General features: G+C 51.0%; 1 protein-coding gene across 6 annotated transcripts in view; it reads left to right on the top strand.

Moving 5' to 3' along the window:
• The window catches only part of MTMR4 (myotubularin related protein 4), a 56447-nt gene extending 43219 nt beyond the window's left edge, over positions 1-13228 (top strand). For all 6 annotated transcript variants that reach the window (XM_041425003.1, XM_041425006.1, XM_041425004.1 and 3 more), the window contains 11 exons: positions 4212-4408; positions 4628-4756; positions 5746-5857; positions 6268-6463; positions 6913-7098; positions 7868-8038; positions 8147-8301; positions 8648-9854; positions 10187-10297; positions 10535-10623; positions 11000-13228. In XM_041425003.1, the coding sequence (XP_041280937.1) occupies positions 4212-4408; positions 4628-4756; positions 5746-5857; positions 6268-6463; positions 6913-7098; positions 7868-8038; positions 8147-8301; positions 8648-9854; positions 10187-10297; positions 10535-10623; positions 11000-11177 (2731 nt within the window). In that variant the 3' untranslated portion in view covers positions 11178-13228. The remainder of the gene's footprint in view (positions 1-4211; positions 4409-4627; positions 4757-5745; positions 5858-6267; positions 6464-6912; positions 7099-7867; positions 8039-8146; positions 8302-8647; positions 9855-10186; positions 10298-10534; positions 10624-10999) is intronic.
• Positions 13229-17442: the final 4214 nt, after the last annotated feature.

Raw genomic sequence — 17442 nt, 5'->3', positions numbered from 1 at the left:
ACTGTGTATTAGCAGTCACCAAATACAAATATAAAAAAAAACCTTAAAAGATCAGAGCTGTACTAGAAAATACAAAAGTCAGGAAGCAAGACCAGTGAATTTGCAGGTACCTTAACTGTGCATCATCACACTTCATGGCTTGCTGTTGGATGTGGCAAAACAGTGTGTGTTCCTTCTAGAACTCAGTTTTGCAGCAGAGTGGGAATGAGCACAGCTTATCGGATGGAGCCTTTCCCTCCTTGTAGCCAGCTCAGCTAAGAAGTTAATTGTATTTGTGATTCCTTTTGCTAAAAATGGCCTGGTGCTGGAGCTTGTCCCACTGTGCCTCCCCACCCGAGGGCAAAGCCATGTCTTTTTCCTACTCCAGCAATTATTTTGTTCCTTGCTTTACATCTCTGTAATGGTACCCAGTAATTTATGAGCTGAGCACAACCCTTTGCAGCCTGGGATCAGATTAGAAGATGCTGACAAGTGATGTTACAAGATGGGGCAAGTGCTTGCCCATGTGTCTCTGATTTTTGTGCACTTTTTTTAGTCTTTGCCCTCAAGATTGAAGTCTTTGGAGTGGGAGGGTCCTTGAGGGTTTCTCCATTGTTTCTGCAATGCCTTGTGCTTTGTGGAAATGAAAAGCCTGTCACTCAGCTTCTCGTCCTCACTCGGAGCTCAGGAGAGAAGGGATGGGTGCCTGCATCCCAAGGGACGCTGATAGACCTCAGAGCTTTTGGATAAGGCTGATCTCACTGGGTCACAGTCAGAGCTGTAAAACATGACACCAAAGGTACCCCAGTATCAGATTTCTTGAAAAAAGTATAATTTAGCTATTAAGCAAAACAGAAATTCAGGTCTCCATCTCAGTCCTCAGCAGAGATGCACAGGAGAGATGCAGAAGCCTCCAGGCACAATCCACTTCTAAAACAAGGCAAAGGATGGAATCAATTATTTAGCTGAGTAGAGAGGCAGACAGGCATGGTGTGGCTGTTCTGGCTCTGTCTGCTCAGCCACCTTGAGGAGACCTTGGGCCTGTGGCAGCAGGAATGCTCCTCCCAACGCTCTGCATCCCCTGCCAGGGGACAGCGGGCATTGCTCCACCCCATGGCTGAGCCTCGCTCTCGGGCTCTCACATCCTGCCACAGCAAAGCGAGAGTTTATCCCAGAGATCTGGGAAATGGAGCACTTACACACACAGACATCTCAGTTGGGAACCTTTAGGCTCGGCTCAGTAAACCCTCTCCAAGCTCTTTCTTGTGCTTTGAGCCAAGCTCCTTGACTTGTCCAGGAAATAACAGAGAGACTTGGGAGATCACAGAATCATGGAACGGTTTGAGTTGGAAGGGACCTTGAGAATTATCTACTTCCAACCCCCCTGCTGCCTTCCACTAAAGTAGGTATTAATCCATTGTGGAGGATTGGTGGAGGTTCAATGGCATATGCTGACAGTATCAGATGTGCTCTAACCTTGTGCTCAGAATGAATCTGTGAGGAAAAACTCAACTGATAAACTACAGAGGCACTTCATATTGCAGTTTTGGACCATGAAAGGGTCTTGAGTCATTAAAACTAAACTGAGGATCCCTAAAGAATTAATTTTCTGGCACTTTCTGACATTCCAGTTTCAAGAAAGAGCCTTTTTCCTTTGAGAAAAACCTCCCCAAAACTCCCAGGTAAGAAAAGGCCTTAAATGGTTCCTGTGCTCTCGCGCTGGGGAGATGTGCAGGGAAGCCAGAGTCAGGTTCTGGTGCTCCCCTGCCCTGGGAAGCTCCTTGCAAGCTCAGCTGTGGTTTTGGTTCCTCTGCTGGCACCTGCTGTACTTTTTGCTTGCTGGTGGCTTCACACTCATTGGTGCTGCCACATTTCCTTGTTTACTGGCAGGTCATCGTGTCCCTTGAAGGTCCCCAGCCGTTGTTCAGTGCTCAGAGGTTTGTGTTACCAAGAATTTCGTGAGTTCAGCCTGACCGCAGCCACGTCGGCAGCTTTGCCCGGAGCAGCTGCAGTGCCCCGCACCCTGCCCTGTCCCCCAAGCTGCCTGCTGGGAGCAGTCCCTGGCACAGCACCTGCCTTTCCCAAAAACGTGCTCAGGCACTGTCTGGGAAAGTGCTGCTTGGCACAGGCCAGGAGCTGTGGGTGGCTCACAAACAGGCTTGGGTGATCACAGGCTGTGCTTAAGTCCACACCTTGGCTCTGTTTCATTTACTACCATAAACAAAGCCTTTGCTGCTCTCTGTTATCCATCCTTGAGTGATCCTGAAGGCAGGAATAGATCTCCTGGGAGTGACTGCTCTGTAAGTCACCTTGCAAAACAGAGCAGCACTTAAAGTAAAGGGTCCCCACAGTGTTTTGACTTGGCCTGACATGAACATTATTTCTTTGGAAGGCCTCAGTTTAAAGTCTTCATTGTTATTATCTGTGAGATGTCATTAAGGAAGCTACATAAACTGACAGAGGGCAGGGTGACATGAGATATTGGGCAGGAATTGTTCCCTGGCAGGGTGGGCAGGCCCTGGCACAGGGTGCCCAGAGCAGCTGTGGCTGCTCCTGGATCCATGGCAGTGCCCAAGGCCAGGCTGGATGGGGCTTGGAGCAGCCTGGGACAGTGGAAGGTGTCCCTGCCAATGGCAGGGGGTGGAATGGGATGTGCTTTAAGGTTCCTTCCACCACAAATCATTCCTTGCCTCTGTGGTCTCCAGATAAATGCTGCAGCAGGAGTGGTGGGATGACTGAACATGATTGGTGTGTGGGTCTGGTTCAGGGCTGTTGAGTTCATTTTCCCATCTCCAAGAAGGACCAGGTAGCAGGAGCAGCACCTCAGGGAAATGTAACAAACAGGATAGGGATGCAGGTGCTCTTTCCTGGTGCATCTGCTATTTTAGATTTCCTACACCCTTTTGAGAGAATGGGTGACTGTCTCATGGTCACTTGGTGAACCTGCCACCAAGTGTTGGAACCAGTTAGTAGTTCCACACACATTGCACTGTGCCTCTGAGTCCACTCTTGGTTTTGTTTCTTGTCCAAGAAATACTTGTGTTTCTGAAACATGGCATAACCATTCCAGTGCTTGCTTGTGTCTGTGCCACCCATCTCTGGAGCTTGGTTCAACTACAACATGATCCTTTTTGAGAGGAGTTTGTGTCATTTTAGGATGGCTAAGATGTGAAGCCATAATATTTTATTTCTTACTCCTTTCCCAGTAACTGTTAGCGCATCCTTAACCTTCATGCTTCTTTTGGGCACTGAGTTGAGGCTTTTGAGAGCTTCCCAGTGACTTCAAAGCCTTTGGGATCTGCACCAAACTGCTCTGTGTCACAGCTGGGGTTATGCTTTGATCATCTGTAAATACTCTTCACTTATTAATGCTAAATTTCACACTCTCTGGGTCATTCTCTATCGTCAGCAGCTTTGTCACATCACAGTCCCTTCCCTTTCCAGGCCACTTAGGAATGACTTGACCATGTGTTCATGTGAGAAATGCACTGATTCCTACTTCAGGCCTCCTCATCAGTAAGCACAGCCAGGGTAGGGTTCACATTTAGGGGTTGTTGATAAACACCAGGCCTCCACCCAGAAACTCCCTGGTCTGATGCCAAGTGAGCTCATCTTCCCAACTTACAGGTGATAAGTGAAATGGTTTAACAACAGGTCTGTAATTTGAGGGAGGAAAAAAAGAAAGAGGAGAGAACAGAACAGCTTTAAAATCAAGTAGAAGGTGTCCGTGCCCATGGCAGAGGGGTCAAATAAGATGATCTTCAACCTCCTTTACAACTCAAAGTATTCCATGAGTCTATGAAATAACTATTACTTTCCCAAAATACAACCATAATGATTTTAAGTTCTTCTCTCTGGTTTAATTTATAAATACAGTCATATCTATATACAATAATATCTATTTTATATATCTATAGGCTGCAGGATATATTAATACGTATAAATAGAAGTCAGAGATTGGACTTGGGGGTCTTGAAGGTCTTTTCCAACCGAAATGATTCTATATTATTGTAAATAAAAGTATGAGTCTGGTTTAGCCTCTCTGTCAGTGCTGCGCTGATGAAAAATGGTTGTTTGAGATTGCCTGCCCTCTTTCACTTCTCGACGAGAGTCAGTGCTGTAGATAGAGCAGCTGCAGGCAGGGGTAGCTCAGGTGTGGCTGCGCACAGGGAGCGTGTCCCGGGCCGGCCCTGCGCTCCCGGGGGCTCAGCGGGGCTCTCTGTTCCCCGCAGACACGTGCGCAACGGGGCGGTGATCGCGCGCTGCAGCCAGCCCGAGATCAGCTGGTGGGGCTGGCGGAACGCCGACGACGAGTACCTGGTGACGTCCATTGCCAAAGCCTGTGCCTTGAACCCCGGAGCGAGGGCGTCGGGCGCCGCGCCGCATGCCGGGAGCAGCGACGGCAGCGAGCCCTGCGACGCCGACTTCGGTGAGATGGCTCCTGCCAGCCCTCCTGAGCGGGGACATCGCAGAGGGCCTGCCAGGGCTGTCCCAGGGCAGGCTTTACCCCAGTGTCCAGGGGTAGAACCTGGGCCCAATTGTGCCGTGACTGCGGTGTGTGGGTGGCTCTCTGGGCTCATTCACGGTGGCAGTGGGGTGGAGGGAGGGAGAGAGGTGCCAGGATCTCAGTCCCTGTGTGTCCCTGCAGACTCATCCCTGACAGCGTGTTCAGGCGTGGAGAACGCAGGAACCCCTCAGAAGCTGCTGATCCTTGATGCCAGGTCCTACACGGCAGCTGTGGCCAACAGGGCCAAGGGAGGCGGCTGCGAATGCGAAGGTACCAAGAGCCAAGAACATCCCAAAGCATCTTCCTCTTGGGCCTGGCAGTGGCTCTTAGGGCACAGCTGGGGATTGGGACGGCATTTTGGTGCTTGGTCTCTGGGAGCCTGTTCCCACACAGAGATCTGGACGGGTTGGATCAACAGGCCAAGGCCAATTGGATGAGGTTCAGTAAGGCCAAGTGCTGGGTCCTGCGTTTGGTTCTCAACAGCCCCACTGGAACGTTCCAGGTTGGGGCAGAGTGGCTGGAAAGCTGCCCCATAGAAAAGGACCTGGGGGTGCTGGGTGGCAGCAGCTGAACTTGGGCCTAGGTATGCCCAGGTGAGCAACAGGTCAATGACACCTGAGCTCTACCAGCAGCAATGTCACAGGTTAGTGACAGTCCCCCTTATCTGGCCACTGGGGTCAGTTTTGTGCCCATTAGGACAAGAAAGACCATGAAGAGGGAATGGAGCTAGGGAAGGGTCTAGAGCACCAGGAACAGCTGAGGAAGCTGGGGAAGGGGCTCAGCCTGGAGAAGAGGAAGCTCAGGGGGGACTTTCTGGCTCCGCACAATTCCCTGGCAGGAGGGGACAGCCAGGTGAGAGTCAGACTCTGCTCCCAGGGAACAAGGCACAGGATGAGTGGAAGTGGCATCAAACTGTGCCATGGGAGGTTTAGGTTGGATATGGGGAAAATTTCGTCATTGAAGTGTTAGGCCCTGGCACAGCTGCCCAGGGCAGTGTTAAGAGTCGCCATCTCTGGAGGGGTTTAACAGCTCCGTGGATATGGCACTTGGGGATATGCGTCAATGGTGGAGGTTTTTCCCAACCTTAGTGACTCCATGAACACCAGGGGTGGTGTGGAAGGGGTGGCTGCACTGGGGTGTGGAGGCAGTTGCTGCAGTAGCAGCAGAGTTGGATTCGATGACCCTTGTGGGTCCCTTCCAACTCAGAATGTACTCTAGCTGCTGTAGCTCTCTCTAAATGTTCCTGTCTCTTGTATCAGAGTATTACCCCAACTGTGAAGTTGTGTTCATGGGCATGGCCAACATCCACTCCATCCGAAACAGCTTCCAGTATCTGCGTGCTGTCTGCAGTCAAGTGCCAGACCCCAGCAAGTGAGTGACTCTTCTCTAGCTGAGTTTGATGCCATATATGTCAGTGACCTGGGGAGGGTTTCCACTCCATTTTCCTTTTTTTATCCCAGGTTTCTAACTGAGAAAATGGTGGGATGGGAAAGTGTTCATAGTGCTTGAATGCTGCTGATTTAGATCCATTAATCCAGAAGGGGTTGTGGCACTATCTCAGTGTCACTTGGTTGTGTGTATCCTCTGGGGGTTTCATCTGAGAAAAATTAAATTTGGGTTGGATTCTTTGCCCTTCTTTCCAGGCTCCCTGGCTCCTCTGGGACATGTTTTAGAAAAGACTGATTTTCACTGAGGGCTCCAAGAAAACTGAAGTTAAGATGTATTTTTTTTTCTTCAGTAGAGAGCTAAGCAACCATTCTTGCCTTTTTTCCCCTTTGCAGCTGGCTTTCAGCCCTGGAGAGCACCAAGTGGCTGCAGCATCTGTCTGTCATGCTGAAGGCAGCAGTGCTGGTCTCCAATGCCGTGGATAGAGAAGGGCGTCCGGTGCTGGTTCACTGCTCCGACGGCTGGGACAGGACTCCACAGATTGTGGCGCTGGCAAAGATTCTCCTGGACCCTTACTACAGGACCATGGAGGTAGGATTGTGCTCTGGTGCAGTTCATGTCTGTTCAAAGGAGCTTTTATTTCAGAATCCCCATGGAAAGGAGCAGCGCTGCATTTGGGAGTAAGCTTAGTGGTGTTTCTGAGCTGCTGTGGTGGGTGTTGAGTTTTCTCTGTTCTCTTCCTGCCTGTTTTGGGTGAATTGTTCCTCATTCCTCTGCCCAGCCTGGGGAAGTGCTGTGGGAAATACCATCTTGTGTTCAAAGTTCAGCTGCTTCCCTACTCTGGATTCTCTGGGCTGGTTATTGCATAGACATAACAACTGTTAGTTTGTGTCTGGAAACCTCCAGCCCTGGTGAGCTTTGCTCCCAAACCAGGCACAGCAGCAGCCTCCTTTCTAGCCTTTTCTGGTGGATGGAGCTCGCTTTGTCCTGCCACATGTCCTCAGCAAAGTCTCTGCAGTTATTTTTTCTTTTAATCACAGGGCTTCCAGGTGCTCGTTGAATCGGACTGGCTGGACTTTGGTCACAAGTTTGGGGATCGCTGTGGACACCAGGAAAAGGTGGAGGATCAGAACGAGCAGTGCCCAGTTTTTCTCCAGTGGCTGGATGCTGTTCATCAGCTTCTGAAGCAATTTCCCTGCCTCTTCGAATTTAATGAAGCTTTTCTGGTAAGAAATACATGTGAGCAGAGACAGAGTGTCTAGTCGTGATGTTTTACAGTTCTGAAGTGGAAAGAAAAGAGGTCTGCAGATCCTGGGACATTGTGATGTGATCACAGAATCCCAGAATGGTTTGGGTTGGAAGGGAACTTAAAGCCCATCTCATTCCATCCATCCCTTGCCATGGGCAGGGACACCTTCCACTACTCCAGATTGCTCTGTCCAGTCTAGCCTTGGACACTTTCAGGGATGGGACAGCCACAGCTTCTCTGGGCAGCCTGGGCCAGTGCCTCACCACCCTCACAGGGAACGATTTCTTTGTAACATCTCATCTAAATTTGTTTTCTTTTAGTTTAAATCTGTTCTCCCGTGAAGGGGTGGTGGAGGGTTTATATACTCTTGTTTTCTTGAATCCCTTCTCCAGTCCCTTTCCACCTCAGGGAATTCAGATGCCAACAGTAGCACTGGTTTGATTTGCATATCTCAGAGCTACATGGGTCTGAAATACTTAAAAAAAATAAAATGAGGGAAAAAGTTAATCTCTGTTTTGTGGGGTTCTAGAGAGTCATTTGGTTCTAGAGGGATGGGTTTGGTATCAGCTGAGTGTTACTTTCTCTTCAATTGAGGTGATCCCTGTCCTGCCCAGTGTGGAAGCCAGGACAGCAGTGAGGTCACCCAGAGTAGGCAGTGCATGAGCCATCCCAGAGGAAGACATGTCTCCTGTAGGCATGTCCATTTTCCCCGTGGCTCTAAGTGTGTTTCCCCCTCCATGCCACAGGTGAAGCTGGTGCAGCACACGTATTCCTGTCTCTACGGGACCTTCCTGGGGAACAGTCCCTGTGAGCGTGAGATGCACAACATCTACAAGCGCACGTGCTCCGTCTGGTCCCTGCTGCGGGCTGGCAACAAGAACTTCCACAACCTGCTCTATATGCCCGGATCTGAGCAGGTCAGTAGAGCTCCTGACCCTGCTTTTCCAGGCTTTTCCCCTGGCAGGCACTGGGGAGGGGCTGAAGGGGTTTCTGAGGCGTTGGATCTGACGCGGGCGGTGTTGCAGGTGCTGCATCCCGTGTGCCACGTGCGCGCCCTGCACCTCTGGACAGCCGTGTACCTCCCAGCCTCCTCGCCACATCCTCTGGGACAGGAGGACATGGACATCTACATGCCCCCAGGATCTCAGAGCCAGGACTTCAGTGGCAGGTGTTTGGACAGGTGAGACCTTAGAGCTTCAGGCTCAGGGTGTTGCATACCCACAGATCTTCCTGCCCTTCTTGTAGTTTCTTGTAGTTTCCCTGTTGTTGTTCTCATCTTCCTTGTTGGGAGCAAGAGCGCTGTAGCAGTGCCCCAGCCACTCTGAGGAGCTGAGGTCCCTGCTGCACCCCAAAGGCAGGATGCCACACAGTGATGTGCATTTCAGCTTCTGCAGCTGTACTGCCTATCTCCACCGACCCCTGGAGCTGTAATGGGGAATATTTCCCTGCCCTCATCTCAGTTTTGAGTGAAACCAGGGAAGTTTTGGGGGGTTTATTGTGAGATTTGCTTTGCTTTTGGGTTCTAGATTACCAAAGACAAGATCTATGGATGACCTGCTCTCAGCCTGTGACTCCAGCAGCCCTCTGACCCGCACATCCAGTGACCCCAACCTGAACAACCACTGTCAGGAGGTGCGGGTGGGCTTGGAAGCCTGGCATGCCAACACTGAGGGGGCTGAAGGTGCTGCAGTGGCCACAGGAGAGGCACAGCCCAGGGAGGAGGAGGAGGAGAACCCTCCCCTGCAAGGCAGCAGCCGTGCTGAGCGCGAAGGGCCGAGCAGGCAGCTGGGCAGCCAATCTGCTGTGCCAGCCAGCAGCATCCCTGTGGAGGTGGAAGAGGGAAATGGAACACTCACGGAGGAACTGGATGGCAGAGGTCCAGATCCAAGTCCTTCCAGACAGGAAAACAGTGACAAGGTTTCCACCAGTTCTGGAAGGCATTTGGAAACCTGTCCCCAGGAACCTTTGAAGGCTGCTGGCACTGTGTCTAACAGAGGAGGCTGTCCTAAAAGAATCACCACCTGCCCAGACATTTCCAGCCAGGAGTCCCTGACACCAGGCACCCCTTCTCAGGACATCCCAGGCCCTGCCCTGGGTACCCCATGCCCAGATGCAGACAAGGGTAGAGGTGATGCTGGTCGGAGCATGCCCTTTGAGGAGCCTGGCCAGCCGGGGAGGTTCCTGCTGGAGCAATGGCGCAAGCCCATTTCCCAGAGCCAAAGCAGCGAGTTCTCCTTCCTGGGGTGCAACTGGGACAGTTTTCAAGGCATGGTAACATCGCTCCCCAATGGGGAGCCCACACCCAGACACCTCCTCTCCTATGGCTGCTGCAGCAAGAGGCTGAGCAGCAAACCCCTGCGGGCCCCGGGCCTGTGCCTCAGTGGCCCATGGTCTGGCAGGGAGGGCGGGAAGCCCTCAGCCTGCGCTGGCCATGTGAGCACACATTTCGGGAAGCCCAGCCGTTTGTGGCTGCCCTGTCACCTGAAACAAGCCTCTGGTCCCAAGCACCTGCCACCAAAATGTCCTTCTCCTGTGCCTCCTCTCTACCTGGACGACGACGGGCTGCCCTTCCCCACGGATGTGATCCAGCACCGGCTGCGGCAGATCGAGGCCAGCTACAAGCAGGAGGTGGAGCAGCTGCGCCGGCAGGTGCGGGAGCTGCAGCTGCGCCTGGACATTCGCCACTTCTGCGCCCCTCCGGCCGAGCCCCCCATGGACTACGAGGATGACTTTGTGAGTAGAGGCTGCTCACACCTCACGCTGGGTCCCTGTACCCCTGTACACCTCCCTCTCCAACCCACAGCTCTCCATACCTTTGGGAGGGGGTGGGAAAGATGGTTCCTCTGTCAGTCGTGTCCCTGTCCTGGCCATGTCCTCCTCCACCCAGAGGTATCTCTGCTGCTTGAGGACCAAACTCCTATACACTCATGGATGCTTTGTCCCATGTCTGGGGCATCAGGAGCCACCCAGGTGCCCCTCATCAGCACAGAGTGTGTGGAGCAGGGTGTGCCCTGGAGTGTGTGCCCAGCAGCAGAAGGGATTGGTGACGTGGTCTCATTTTGCAGACATGTCTTAAGGAATCAGACGGCAGCGACACGGAGGATTTCTGTTCTGACCACAGTGAGGACTGTTTGTCAGAAGCAAGCTGGGAACCTGTGGATAAGAAGGAGACTGAGGTATGTGTCCCATCATGGAGCTGTGATGCAGTGGGAGGGAATGTTTTTTGCAGCTGACCTGGGTGGGCACAGCAGCAGAGAATGGTCTGGAAGTGTGGCAGTGAGCATGTCCTTGACACATCCTCTGCTGCTCAGATGTGGTAGGCTGACTGTGAGGTGTGGCCCAAAGCCACCCCCAGCTTGCCCAGAGCTGTCACTGGGGGTTTACAGACGGGAGCTAACTGGTGTCTGCCCTAGGTCACGCGGTGGGTCCCAGACCACATGGCCTCACACTGCTTCAACTGCGACTGTGAGTTCTGGCTGGCCAAACGGAGGCACCACTGCAGGTAAAAATGTCAGCACACTGGGCCCTTCCTCCCCTCAGCTTGGTGTCACAAAATGCCCCTTTGCCAGTTCTGTTCCCTCCAGCTCCCAGGAGAAGCTTTTAGGTCTTTCCACTACATGCGAGGCCTCACCAGTTCCCTGCAGAATTCCATTCTACATTGTTCTTGTTTCTATTTTTCCAAGGCCTTTGATCCCTTTCTGGGACAGCAATGGGTCCCTGTCAGCACTAGCAGTTTGCTCACACTGTTGACCACAGCACACATTTACAGTCCTCAGTCAGGCTGGTGCTTTTGCCCTGACCTGGACCCTTTGTGCTTGCTAAAGTTCTGCTGTGGTGGTCTCAGCTCTCTTCTCACTGGTTTTCTTGCTCCTTGACAGGAACTGTGGGAATGTGTTCTGTGCTACCTGCTGCCATCTGAAGCTGCCCATCCCCGATCAGCAGTTGTACGACCCTGTCCTCGTTTGTAACTCCTGTTATGACCATATCCAAGTGTCTCGTGCCAGGGAGCTCATGAGCCAACATATGAAGAAACCCATTGCCACAGCTTCCAGCTGAATGCCAGACAAGGGACCTGTCTAAGCCCAGCCTTTTCTCTTGTGGGTTTGAAGGGTGACTCTGCCTCCAGGGTATCTGTGAAGGCCTTTGGTGCAACACTTGAACACCAAGCTGGAATGCACTGTCTGCAGCAGCCTCACTACCAGGCTGGAGCAGAGGAGCTCAGATCAGAGTTTGCTGTGTTCCCACCCCAGAGCTGGTGGGCCTGTGTGTTGTAGCCCTGATGGCTTAGGGCTGAGAAAAGATCACAACCTCTTCCTTTTGTGGGCTGGAAAGCAATGTTTTCACAGCTCTTTGCCTGTGCAAAGTCCCTCCAAAGCAAAGAAAGGCATGTTTAGAACCACCTCCCCCTGCAAAGGCAGGCTGCTCTGTGAGAAGGAAGAGGGCAAGCTCCTGATGGTCCCATGGGCATTGGAAGGGCCTCAGCCTGGAGCAGATTTTCTTCCCTTGAGTGTGATTTGCGATCAGCTTGGTGAACAAGACTCACTAGCCATCACTAATTGATTTTCTCTTGGGCTCTGAAGAGAAATTCATTCCAGCTGAAAAGGGCTGAGCAGATTGTGCCCATTTTCAGGCTCTGCTGGGATCGGTGTCGCACTGGACTTTGTCCCTGCCCCCAGCACCATGGGGAGATGGGAGATTGGCTTTTCACTTCTGCTCTGCCCATCTGCTTTGTCTGCAGTTGTGTCACAGCCTGGTGCTAACACAGGAATGGCACCCTGATCCTCTCCTGGCATGGAAACAGAACTCGTGTTCCTGTGTTGCTCCTCCTCCCCTTTTCTGCCCTCAGCTCTCAACTTCCTACTGCTCTTTATCCGGAAAACTTGATACCTTGAGGGTATAGGCCATAATGTGTTGTTTTACCTCCTGGAATGTGCTGTCTGGTGTATGTGAGGGTTTCAGTCCAAATGCTGCTATATATTTCTGTGCACTTAATGTAACCCGAAGAAGGGAGAATGAAGCATCGATACCAAAATGGGGGTGGGGAAGGACACTGGCTGACATAGACACTACGGTCTGTGCTTTTCACTTTAGGATGTACAGCTGCAGTGATAACCATGACACGTGGCATTTGTTCAGTGGTGGAAACAATCTCTCTGACTTGCCCCAGTGCTACCTGAAATGCCTCTTGAATTTGACTTCTTTTTTTGTCTCCTGTACAGTGGTCAAAGTTCAGAGTTGCCAACTTGTAAATGCCTCTCTGCTTCTTCTTTAAACTAGAGAGCAGGAATCCCAACTCATCCTAAGGACAAAGAACTGGGTTTAGAAAGGAAGAATGGTTTATAAAGTGGGCTTGTAATCCCTTGATCCCTTGGGGAGCATCCATCTTGCCTCCTCTGTAAGGCATCTGTGGATACTAGTCAGGAAGAAGAGTTTGAAAGTAGGGCGTTTCTTTGCAGAAATGCAGGTTTTCTTTCCAATATATTCTGCACTTCAGGAGCTGAGACTCAGTGTGTGGCAGGGAGGACCTTGGTCTGCTAACAAGGCAAAGGACATTGATTGGTCTGCTAACAAGGCAAAGGAATCAACACTTGTGATCTCCCAGATCTTTCGGTAATGGTTTGTCATCTCCATCAGAAGGAATGAAATAAGGACCCTTTCCTGCACTTTGACTTCTCAGCCTCTGGTTTTGTAAATCCTGATGTGTAAGTGAAGCTCATCTTCTGAAGACCCTGTACTTAGACTCTGCTTCTTTTCCATACTGGGAACAACCAACTTGGCTCTGGGAAGAGAAGGCACCTTGCTTCAGATTCTCCCCTGCCTTGTACCTTGCAGTCATTGCCAGACATGAAAGCGTGATCATTGGCCTGGCAGAAGAAACTTGGATTTGCTCCTGTTTTGCACGTGTTGGAATGACTGCAAGTGATGAGGAAGCCAGAAACCAGGTACTGCTGGCCCTTCCATTCAGGCCATTAGTCCAAACTGCTTTTAGCTCTTGTGAGTTTCAGCGTCACAATGTGCTGGCCAAAAACTCCAGTCAGTTTGATGGCATTGTGACAAACAAAATGTGCTGTACAACTCGATACAGTTGAAATAAAATCTCTATATTAGTGCTGCTGGGTTTGGTCCCTTCTTTCCTCTGTGGGGAGTTCTGCGGGTTTCAAGCTGCTGTTACTCACCACCTTTTCCCTTGATTAAGGTGTGTTAGGGATTTAATATCCCTTTTCACAATCAGAATCACTGGTAGGGCACAGAACACCTCTGCCCTTTTCTGAACAAACCGGCATGATGTCCTTCCCAGGATAACCAGGGCCTTCCAGCCTCTCTTATAAGAACTCAAGGAGTTGTTTTCTTTCTAAGGAAGCATTGCTAGGCAGGATTCCCTGCTACGAGGAAAGGCTGAGAGATTTGGGATTGTTCATCTGGAGAAGACTCCAGGGAGACCATTGAGCCCCTCCCAGTGTCTAAAGGAGCTCCAAGAGAGGGACTTTGGACAAGGCATGGAGGTACAGAAAACAGGGAATGGTTTTCCACTGCCAGAGGGCAGGGATAGATGAGATATTGGGAAGAATTGTTCCCTGGCAGGGTGGGCAGACTGTGGCACAGGGTGCCCAGAGCAGCTGGGGCTGCCCCTGGATCCCTGGCAGTGCCCAAAGCCAGGTTGGATGGGGCTTAGAGCAGCCTGGGACAGTGGGAGGTGTCCCTGCCATGGCAGGGGTGGCACTGGATGGGCTTCAAGAAGGTCCTTCCAACCAAACCATTATTTAATTCTGTGATCCTGGGAGGTGTCCCTGCCATGGCAGGGGTGGCACTGGATGGGCTTCAAGGTCCTTCCAACCAAACCGTTATTTAATTCTGTGATCCCCTCGCTTCTCACTGATGATTTCCTACCATCTGTTCCAGGTGGGTGTGTGGGTGGTTCCTCTGTGCAGGACAGTGGGTGGAAGAGTTGTGCTTAGTCAGCTGGATGGTGCTGCAGGTCACCATAGTTTGTGATAGTTTGTGATGGAGCCAGAGAGAATCTCCTGGAAACCCTGTCCTCAATTCAAGATGGAGGGATATTGAAATTCAGCAGATCCCTGGTAAACTACTCCCTCAGTTTGGCTCAGGTATTCCTGTCAGACAGGTGATACCTAAAGGCCTTGTATGAGAAATGTGTGGAACAGGACAGTTTGTCACATTGAAATGTGAACCATTGTTCCTCACAGTTGCATGAGGTCAGCTCAGGAGGCTGCTTTTGCTGGAGATAGTAAAACTGAAACAAAGTGTTAAAATGAGATTATTTCTAGAAACCAGATAAATCAGTGAAATTATAGCCCTGCAAACACTTGAGTACAGATTTGTGATGTAACATGGAATTGGTTCTACCCAACTGACATGAGAATTATGCAGAGTTTAGAGGGGTAGCCTCTCTATGGAATGTGCAGTCACTGCCCCAGAGAGGCAAGGGCTCAGCTCTGAGGAATTCCCTCAGACAGCTGTTGACCCTCAGAGAGAATCCCTGACTGCTGACCCAAAGATGAGACTCTGCTGACCCTCGGCAGGGCTCCAGCCCAGTCCAGTCTGATCTGTGGTCAAATGGTCCCATTAACCATGGCTGGCCAACATCTGACCTACTGCCCACCAGAGCCACCACAGCTGTGACAGGCTGGTCACACTGGGACTGCCTGTGGCAGGACACTGGCTGGAGGGGCTGGTCCCAGCTGTGGTGGGTGCTCTGCCACAGCAACACTGCTCAATGTTAGTCATGACCAGCATTTTTGCAAGAAAATGGCATTTATTATTAACTTCCATCTTTAGTAGTCCCAATGTCATCTAGAGAGGCAGAGGAAGGCTGACTGCTGGGACATGGGTGTGACCTGTTGGCTTCTTATCCCCAGCAGGGAAAATACCACAGCAGAATTCCCCCATGTACAGTTAAAAGATAAATCATTATTTATAAATAATATTTATTTAGTAACAAGATGCTGGAACACTCGTGGCTAGTGTCACATCAGCCTGGCCATCCTAGTGAGGGGCACTGAACTCTCCTGGTTATTAAGCATGGAGGGAAGTGTTATCACTACAGGAACATAAAGCCCTCGTTGCTAACACATTCAACCTGAGGTAGTCAATATCTGCCGAAATGGGTCTGAACCCAGCACAAACAGGGACATCAAAGCCTTCCTCATCCATGCACCAACTGCCAGGAATCCTTGGTGAATTAACAACTGGGGCTGCGTGTGATGTGCCATGGTACCTCAGCAGCCACTGAACAAAATAAACACACATTTTGGTGTCGTGAGAAGCCAGGTCAGGCTGGCAAGTGCTGGGTTACTCAGGTGTGTTAATGGATAACGCTGAAACAGCCGAGGATGTGGAAGAAGAAGAGGAAGAAGGTGATGTGTGACCTTGTGAACCCTCTGAGTGCTGTGCAGGAGACAGTTCAAAGTCAGTGACACAGGCGGGAAGGATTTCCAAGCTTTCTGAAGAGTGTGAGTGTCTGTCCAATCCGTTTTCAGTGATAGTTCACACATTTCACTACCAAAATCTTGGGCTTCTGTGAAAGCGAACTTGGGGTGCTGTCATTTGTTTATGGGACCTCTGGTACTTCTGTGTGTCCTTAGATAAAATAATTGTTTGTAGATGAAAGATGCTGCACGCACCCTCCAGTATGTTTAAAATTATCGTAATTTGAAACAAAAAAAAGTTGACAAAAGCAGTGCACAGCTTCAGTCTCACCAAGCTTAGGCTGCTCATGCAGCTTTAGAATCATAGAATAATTAAGGTTGGAAAAACCCTCTGAGATCACAGAGTCCAACAGTTCTCCATCACTGCCAAGCCACCACTGCCCCATGTCCCCAAGTGCCACATCGCAGGGCTGTTCAACTCCTCCAGGGTCGGGGACTCCACCCCTGCCCTGGGCAGCTGTGCCAGGGCTGGAGAACAAATTCCAGGAAGGAATTTCCCAAAATCCACCCTGACCCTCCCCTGGCCCAGCCCGAGGCCGTTCCCTCTCCTCCTGTCCCTGTTCCCTGGAGCACAGCCCGACCCCCCGGCTGTCCCCTCCTGTCAGGAGTTGTGCAGAGCCACAAGGGCGCCCTGAGCCTCCTTTTCTCCAGGCTGAGCCCCTTCCCAGCTCCCTCAGCCGCTCCTCCCTCAGGGCGCTGAGTACCCCCGGGCCTCGGCCGGACCCAGCGCGTGGGGGCGATGTGGCCTGAGGGGCGGCGGGGCTGTGAGGAACGGTCGGGGCTGTGAGGGGCGGCGGGGCTGTGAGGGGCAGCGGGGCTGTGAGGAGCGGTCGGGGCTGTGAGGGGCGGCGGGGGGTGAGGGGCGGCCGGGCTGTGAGGGCTGGGGGAGCAGAGGGAGAGGGAGGACCTGCCCTGGTGGCTGCTCGGTCACCCGGGGTAGGGAAAGGGTTGTTCTCTGTGAAGGTGGATGTGCAGGTTCCCGGGTCAGTCTGTCCGTACCCTACAGGTCCGTGTGCTGCTCTGACACCCTCACCCTGCTTCCTGCAGCACCATCCACCTTTAGGACAGGTCAGAATATCCCAATCCTTATTTTTGGTTACTGTTTAGGAGCAGGAATTGCCATCTGATTCCTGAGGTGTTTTCTGTGGTATATGTAGGACTTCACCTGTAATACCAAGAAAATAGAACTAAGCATTTGAGAAAGCAAAAAAACTCACCTTAACGCCAAGTTAGGAAGAATTTAAGTTAAGATTTGATATTAACATTGTTAAGGTCAAGATGAGTCATTAGAGACTTCTTCAGTGCAGCCTGCTCTGCCTGATGCACTGCAGGGTAGTGGTAGAGTAAACTCTACGACAGGGCCTTTTGATTTTTTGGCCTCTCTTTCTACAGGATGCAGTTTTAGGGAGCTTTGGTTCTCGGAGTTGCAGTTTCTAGAAAGACAGAACAAGGCAAACATTGGGTTTCATGCACAGCCAAGTTCTAACAGGCTGACAGTTCCCTGTCCTGATGATTTAGGCATGGCTTTGCTGTAAATGTGAGGTAGTTTGAGAGATAAAAGATATTTTTGTTTGCAAAGCGTCAGTCTGTTCCAAATGTCTTGCAACATGGAACTTTCTGTTAAACATCCAGGAACAACTCCTGTCAAGCAACTGTTCTTCCTAGCTTGGTGTCTTGTTGATGTGCTAAGACTAGACAATCATAATTTCCCTATCCAAAAGCAAAATATAAACAAGGGAATTCTCACATGTCGGTCATTCTCTGTTAATATATGGTAAAAATACTAATTGAAATAAAAATACTTACTTTCTGCTCTTTCTGAGCAGGAAATAATCAGTCCTAAATGTTAACTCTTACTAGATCTTCGGGGCCAA

Source organism: Onychostruthus taczanowskii, unplaced genomic scaffold (assembly GCF_017590055.1).
Source record: "Onychostruthus taczanowskii isolate IOZ18803 unplaced genomic scaffold, ASM1759005v1 scaffold86, whole genome shotgun sequence".
Classification (NCBI taxonomy): domain Eukaryota; kingdom Metazoa; phylum Chordata; class Aves; order Passeriformes; family Passeridae; genus Onychostruthus; species Onychostruthus taczanowskii.
The sequence above is the reverse complement of the archived record's forward strand: the minus strand, read 5'-3'. Positions and strand labels throughout refer to the sequence as shown.